The sequence below is a fragment of the Lichenostomus cassidix genome, chromosome 1 (assembly GCF_008360975.1).
Source record: "Lichenostomus cassidix isolate B80296 chromosome 1, HeHo_3.0, whole genome shotgun sequence".
In the NCBI taxonomy this organism is placed as follows: Eukaryota; Metazoa; Chordata; class Aves; order Passeriformes; family Meliphagidae; genus Lichenostomus; species Lichenostomus cassidix.
Window position 1 is genome coordinate 99,119,965 of NC_139479.1, and position 7,411 is coordinate 99,127,375.

The window sequence follows — 7,411 nt, forward strand, 5'->3', positions numbered from 1 at the left end:
CCTGAAGTACAGCATTCACCCCACTTCACCTGTTCTCAACCCCTCTCACCTCAGCTGACACCCAGAGCAGAAGGGAGCCCTTTCGCAGGCAGGTTTTTACTTCCCAACACCATGGTAGCAGTGGACGTTGCAGGAGTCATTCCCTGCTTCCTCAGCCCAGGAAATCACATCAGTTCCATCAAATCTAAATTTGCAGTTGGTGGGAAAAGAGCCAAAGGACACCAATGCCTTGTCTCAGACCAGGTGCTCTCAGGATGCAGAGAGGGAGGGGCAGAGCTTGGGGTAGGCTGGGGCTGGAAAGGTTGTTCCTGTTCCTTTCACAGGCTGCAAGCAGGCTGTGGTCACACTGCAACTTCCTGAGCAGAGGCCACTGCTCGTGACACACGTGCATGTGATAAATGTCAGCACCCCTTAGGGGCTGCAGCTTCCCCTTGATGCTCTAAGCCTGGAATACAGTGGGTAAGTATCCCACAGAAGAGCCTGTTTCCTCACACTCCTGGCTTTTTTTCATGAAATCAGAGAATGGTTTGGTTTGGAAGGGACTTCAAAGCTCATCCAGTTCCAAATCCCTGCCATAGGCAGGGACACCTTCACTAGACCAGGTTGCTGCAAGATCCACCCAGCCTGGTCTTGGACACATCCAGGGATGAGGTAGCAGCAGCTTCTCTGAGCAACCTGTGCCAGGGCCTCACCACCCTCACAGGGAAGAATTTCTTCCCAATATCTAAGCTAACCATGCCCTCTGTCAGTGAGAAGCCATTCCTTGTCCTGTCACTCCAGGCCCTTGTCAAGTCTCTCTCCTTTTTGTCTATCTCCCTTTCTGCAGGCATGATACAAGCCTATGATCAAACAACAGCACGATGTTCTCTGTTAGCAGCCACAGTCAGAACTGCAGGCACATCTCTCATCTGAAGGCTGGTACACAAGAGAACAAGTAACACAACTAAGTTTTACTATTATTAAAATAGGAATTTTACAATTGGTTCTGCTCACTACAACAGTCTCCAAACAGTATCTGCAGGCAAACAGACACCCTGCAGCCCACACTAACTAGAGCAGAGGCAGGAAATGCCCCATCTCACCAAAACATCATCTACCCGCACTTCCCACAAGGCTGAACCCAGTCCCAGACATGTAGAGAACCGTCACTTGCTGCTGACAACAAAGTTTTGGGTTTCTGCAGATGCCAAGTGTGCACAGTGACCAGGGGAGGGTCCCCACTGCCACCTGCTCCGCCAAATGCATGGCCTTTGTGAACGAAGATGGGCTCTGCTTCCCTGCAGGTGCTGTCCCAGCTCTCCGTGTCATACACGTGCACAGTGCCATCAAAACCTTGGATAAAAGGGAATTAGTGCAGAAATTAGTTGCTTTGCTCTAGTCCAGCTGGGCTTAGGCTCACCTCCCAGCAGGAACAAGGGAAAACAGCCCAGACTAGAAACCTGTGAGAAGAGAGCAACTCTGCCTCTAAGGAGTGTGCCTCTCCGGACCAGACCAGATCCCAAAAGTTTGTGGATTCATGAGTGTGAACATGCAAGGCTGTGGTCAAGAGGCAGCCTTGTTGCCCAGCTGGTGTTATCAATGCTGTACCCTGCAGCCAAGGCTGTCAGTGGCACTATCAAGGCAGTGCTTGTGGTCAGCTTGGGGCCTTTGATCTCCCAGAAGGGCATCAGGCACCTCCCAGAACCCACCCAGGCCCCTTCCGGAGTGGCTGGAGAGAGGCAGCTGCAGAGGATGATTAGCTGGCATCTCTGCTGGCTCCAGGGGCAGCTCTGAAAAGCCACCCTAGGGGTCACCGGGGGGTAAGGGGGACGCCTTAGGTGGGGTGAACTGGGCCTTGACAAAAATATAAATCAAAAAAGCACCCAGAAAAGGAAATCTCTGCCCAAAGCACCTACCTGAAATGGCAAGGCAGCCTTCCAGAGCAGGAGCCCAGGAGACACACAGGAACTCTGCACCAGAGCCAGGAGAGGGGACTCTGGCCTTTGCCAAGGCCAAGGACTCAGAGGTTTTCCTGAGGTCTGTCACGGTGAGAAGACCCCAGCTCGAGAGGCGAGCCACGGGCTGGGAGCTAGGCTCTAAGCCTTGAACTCCAGGCCTGGTGCCCATGCACCACTGCTCGCTGCATGACTCTGAGGGCACTGACACAGCCTCCATGAGACTCTGTGGCTGCCGGATGTCAGCCAAGCACAGCTGGCCTGTGGCACAGCACAGAAGCAGTGTGTTGCAGTCCAGGAAGGCCAGGCCGCTGAGCTCCTCATTGCTTCTGGAAGCTGGAAAAGAGAGGCAGGTCTCAGGTCCAATGAGGGGCCTTTTCAGGATTTCTGCACTGCACTATTGCCTGTGAAAGAAAGCAGGGTGTATGTTCAGGAGTAACATGTCCAGTGCCAGGTGCCCCAGCATCAGGATGTGGAGCTGCTGGAATGAGTATAGAGGAGGCCATGGAGAGGCTCTGAGGGCTACAGCCCCTCTGCCCTATTGACAGACTAGGAGAGCTTGGGGTGTTCAGCCTGGAGAAGAGAATGCTCCAAAGAAAAGGAGCCCCTTCCAGTGCCTAACAGGGCTCCAAGGCAGTGGGAGAGGGACTTTGGACAAAAGCCTGAAAGGACAGGACAAGGGGAATGGCTTCCCACTGACAGAGGGTGGAGTTAGATGGGCTATTGGGAAGGAATTCTTGGCTGTGAGGTGGTGAAGCCCAGGCACAGGTTGCCCAGAGCTTTGGCTGCCCCATGCCTGCAAGCTGTTTGGGGCTTGGAGCAACCTGGTCTAGTGGAAGATGTCTCTGCTCATGGCAGGGTGCTTGGAATGAGATGAGCTTTAAACGTCTCTTCCAAGCCAAACCACTCCAAGGTTCTGTGAGTCCCTGTGGCACAGAGACGGTGACAAACAGACCTTACATTTGCTCAGCACTGTGATACTGCCACTGGATACACACATGCGCTCTTCCCTCCACAGGGATGAGCTCTGTGGGGACGGAGTCTAACTGTGTAAGTGAGGGCAGAGAGTCCCCAGAACCCCAAGCAAACCAGATCTGCACCCACCACCTGTTGTAACCAGGCTGTCACCTCCCTTGTTTGGGACAGCACACACAGTAGCCCTCTGTGAACCCAGTTCTGCACACTGAAACTATCTGCAGCGCTCTGGTAGTGCCCAGATTTGGGGCAGGAATGTGAGAAATTGGTGTCATGCAAGTGGTAAGCAGCTGGAGATGGACCTGACCATTGTCACCTCTTTCCTCAAGACAATGTACTTGTGACAAATATCTTTATAACCACTAGTACATGTCTGAAAGTACCTGCTCAGTGAAACGTTTGCTACTCAGTTAGCTTTGCTTTACCCAAACCTCACCTTTCCAAAAATCAGACATTAGGCTTGCCTTGAATACCTGCTGTGTAGACATTTTTCCTCGATTCAACCTCTGTAATTTGGACTCTGTCAAGTCTTGAGCCGTGAAGGACCCATGGGGCTCTGGCTGAAATGGTGGCAATTTTAGCCCAGGATTGCCCAGTGCCATTTTCCGTTGCTATGGTGCTTACAAATTTAATAACATCTATTAGAAAGAGACAGAAACAGGTGTAAAACACATCAAGAGCCAAGTAATACATCAGATTAAGCTGTTTCACAATGCCTCACAAAGCTAAAACTTACCTAAAAAGCCAGTAAGAAATCTAACTATGCCAAACTCCCTCTCCAGGATAAAACCCCTTTCCAGCCCATCCAGCAAGGACTGACCAAAAGTTGAGCAAAATGCATGAAAAGTTGAGAATTGAGATGTTTCTGTTCAATGAAGAAGTTTTCTTCTAATGACATCTTGGATTTCCTTTCTGGTGGTTTACAAGTATTTGCCAACAGCAAATCCAACAATGGTGATCCTTTTTGAGAGAAGTGAGGTTGATCACGGTCTATCCCAAAAGGCAATGGATGGAGCTCCTTTATTTCTACCCATTGGAGTTACTAAGGGGACACTGTGCCAACTACATGCTGTACAAGGCTGCTGTGACAGGCCTAACCTACTAATTCCCTGATAAGCTTTGTGCTATTAAGTCCAAACCACGAAAACTGGTGTAGACCCTTGTCTTGTACCTTTCTCCAGCCTGTGCCACACAAGGGTGGTCACTCAGGATATGGAAGTGGCACTCCCCATTTGACACACAGGATGAAGGGGAAGCTAGAGATGTTTGATGCAACAACTACATTGAGAAACTACTTGAGCTCAGAAACCCTTACCAGAGTCCTCTGCTGACACATGCCAGACCTGGAGGGAGCTGTCGGGTGGGCCACTTGTTACCAGCAAGCTGAGGAAACAGGAAGAGTCTCACAAAATGCCTCAGGAGCAGAGAACAGCCTTGTTTTCTCCAACCTGGGACAGACTGGTCTGGTACTCCTGTAAGCAGGAGCTCCTGCCTCAGCTTCAAGCAGAGAGATGGCTAGAAGGACCATAATCCCAGAACACCTTGTGCAGGGATGCTCCACACAGCCCATGCAAACACAGTCCCAGCAACAGCATTTTTGAATATATTTTATGAGGGTCTGATGAGGAGTGGCTCAGGGAGCTGGGGGGGCACAGCCTGGAGAAAAGGAGGCTCAGGGGGCATCTTTTTGCACTCTACAACTCCCTGACAGGAGGATGCAGACACGTGGGGGTCAGGCTCTGCTCCCAGGGAACAAGGGACAGGACAAGAGGAAACAGCCTCAAGTTGCACCAGGGGATGTTTAGGTTGGATATCGGGAAATATCCTTCCCTGAAAGTGTTGTCCAGCCTTGGCAGAGGCTGCCCAGGACAGGACTGGAGTCCCAGTCCCTGGAGGGATTTAAAAGCCACGTGTGGCACTTGGGGACATGGGTTTAGTAGTGAGCTTGGCAGTGCTAGGGAAATGGTTAGAATCAATGGTCTCAGAGGGCTTTTCCAACCTAAATGATTCCATGACTCTGTGATTTAATTATCACATTTTCCAGAAGGATCAGACTAAGAATGGTGCAGAGAGTCCCAATGTAGCGAAAGAGGACTTGTGTAGGAAGAGAGACTGAACAAGGGATATAAATCAGCTAGAGGTAAGGTGTTGTTTGGTCTAAATTCAGAGCAAGAAAAATGCCTTTTGAACCTGCACATACAGGGCCTTGCAGAGCAGTGGCACCAGCCACCAGTGTCCTACTCTGCTGCTGAGCACTTCCACACTGCCAAATGCAGAATGAGGGAAAGATAGAGCAGGAAAACTCTACAGGCCCCTGCTGCTCAGAAGTGGGGTAGGGAGGGATCCTAGGTGAGCCAGCAACAGTTCTTGGTGTGTCACTGGCCAGCAGCTCCCCAGCCAGACTCACACTGCTCTCAGAACTGGCAGGATTGACCAGCTAGGTTGGGAAGCAGGCATGGAAAAAGGAGTTTGCTCTCAGTGGATAAGTCCCCTCTCCATCTCCAATACACCCTGGGAAGGACCATGTGGTCATACCTGGTATCCGGCACATATTTCAGGCTGTACACTGGGCGCTTTGAAAATCCACCACATTCTACCTTGAAATCTCTCTCTGGACACAGGCCCTAGGAATCAGAGGCAAAGTCATTTCTTCACACAGTGGTGCACAACTTGTGCTCAGTTATCACAAGAAATGACAGAGACACGAGATACAGTCTTCCTTGATATAGCTCTTTTCTGTCCAATGTTGCCTTTTTCAAGAGGAAATATAGGACTGAAGGATCTCAAAATAGTTAGAGGGAACAAACATCTGGAGAAAGCTGTTGCCAAGAGCTCTGCCTGTGTTTGTTGCCATCTGTGCACATCTGGCTCAGGAGCTTTCTGCTTACCCAGTGACCAAACATCACCTTCTACTCTAGTGCATGGGTCACCCACCCAAGGGCCAACCCTGGTGCTCTGCAGGCCTGGGCTGCTCAGCAAGTCCCCTCTTCACCTGCCTTGCTGTCATCATCTGCTCTCTTTCCCCGTGAAATGCTTTCATTCACAAACCTGGAGATGAAGTGTCCACAACCCAAGCTGCCTGGAGAACAGCTGCAGCATAACATGACTGGACAACAACCAGGTGACTTATGTGCTTTACCTTTCAACCAAAGCTCCCCGATCCCTGGTCATGCCCTTGTCACAGCAACAGATAACAGTTCACGAAGGCCACCAAGCCCTGGCTTGGTCTCTGAAAATACCAGGCCAAGGAGGTCTGAGAGGTCTGGTGCCACCCTGGCTGCAACACCCACCTGGGTCTCCTTTGTCAGCAGCGTTGGTGGTGGGATCAGCTGCAAAATCTCGTTCCCATCAGACTGTCCATACCCGGCTACACAGACACCTTGGGAGGGTGGGCATGAAGAGCCAGGAACACAGTGAGGGCTGCCCCCCTGCCCAGCCCACCCTCCCTGAGATAAACTCGAGTTACTGCAAAGTCCATGGACCCCGAGACCCACAGCTCGAGCCTAGGCTGAACCCAGTACAGCTCCAGCCACTTAGCGCCACGTCTGAGGTCCTGGCCCTGCACCTTGGCCTCCCCTCCGGGACCCCAGCCTGGCCCAACCCCACAGCCTCCTTCCCCCTTCTCCGTCTAAACGGCCCCGCCTTTCTGGGCTCCCTTCTTTCCTCCAGCTAGGCACAGCCACCCACCCCGCCAGACCCCAGCCCGGCCCCTCTCCTCCTCTCAGCACTCCCCGCCTCGCACTCACGGCTCCCGCGGGCCCATTCGATGAGGCGGGTGGGCGCCTGGAGCTCGAAGGTGTGCAGGTCGCGGTACCTGCGGGGAGAGGGCGGGTATGAGGTCGGCGGCGGCCGGGTCAATGCCGCGTACCGGGGATCCGGGGGTCCCTTACAGGCGCAGTGACTGCAGCAGCCACTCGTCCGCCGCCTCCATGGCAACGCCTACCCGCCCGGCGCGCTCGTGATGACACGTGCCGGCGGGCGGCAATGACGTCACAGAGGCGGAGGCGCCGCAATGAGCTGGAAGGCGAGCGTGTGACCGTGCGAGAATCGCGAGTGGCGGAGTGGTTTGGGATGGCAAGGGCCTCAAAGCTCATCCAGCTCTATCCCCCTGCTATGGGCGGAGACACCTTCCACTAGACCAGGTTGCTCCAAGCCGTGTCCAACCAGGCCCTTAAACACTTCCAGGGATGGGGCAGCCACAGCTTTTCTAGGCAACCTGCGCCAGGGCCTCACCTCCCTCACAGAGAATTTCTTCCCAATATCCCATCTAACTCCCTCCACCCTCTGTCAGTGGGAAGCCATTCCCCTTGTCCTGTCCTTCCAGGCCTTTGTCCAAAATCCCTCTCCCACTATCTTGGAGCCCTGTTAGGCACTGGAAGTGATTTAGGGTAAAATAGAAATTACTAATGTAAAAGAACTAGAAGCTGGATAATAGTAATAATAATATTTTTGAACTGATTTAGAGAGCCAGCGACTGGATAATGATTTAGTAAGATATGCCA

General features: G+C 52.4%; 1 protein-coding gene across 5 annotated transcripts; it reads right to left on the reverse strand.

Moving 5' to 3' along the window:
* Nucleotides 1-935: 935 nt before the first annotated feature.
* WDR73 (WD repeat domain 73) lies at nt 936-6,901 on the reverse strand. Of its 5 annotated transcripts, none has more exons than XM_085074152.1 (8): nt 6,800-6,900; nt 6,656-6,723; nt 6,200-6,288; nt 5,445-5,533; nt 4,225-4,292; nt 3,374-3,547; nt 1,896-2,270; nt 936-1,332 (listed from the first exon to the last, which is right to left on the reverse strand). In XM_085074152.1, the coding sequence occupies exons 1-8, from the start codon at nt 6,838-6,840 to the stop codon at nt 1,094-1,096; spliced, it is 1,143 nt and encodes a 380-aa protein (XP_084930278.1). In that variant the 5' UTR covers nt 6,841-6,900; the 3' UTR covers nt 936-1,093. The 5 variants fall into 5 exon arrangements, with proteins under 5 accessions (XP_084930278.1, XP_084930259.1, XP_084930280.1 ...); XM_085074133.1 differs by having other exon boundaries at nt 6,200-6,351; XM_085074154.1 differs by having other exon boundaries at nt 3,383-3,547; nt 6,800-6,899.
* Nucleotides 6,902-7,411: the final 510 nt, after the last annotated feature.

Bases quoted from the DNA above. Each gene is read 5' to 3' on its own strand.
- WDR73 (XM_085074133.1), bottom strand. From the start codon at position 6,840: ATGGAGGCGGCGGACGAGTGGCTGCTGCAGTCACTGCGCCT. The intron at 2,271-3,373 runs GCAAGCCTAATG...TCTCTTTTCCAG, and splicing joins CTACACAGCAGGTATTCAAG to CTTCCAGAAGCAATGAGGAG. The intron at 1,333-1,895 runs GTAGGTGCTTTG...CTTTTATCCAAG, and splicing joins AGGCTGCCTTGCCATTTCAG to GTTTTGATGGCACTGTGCAC.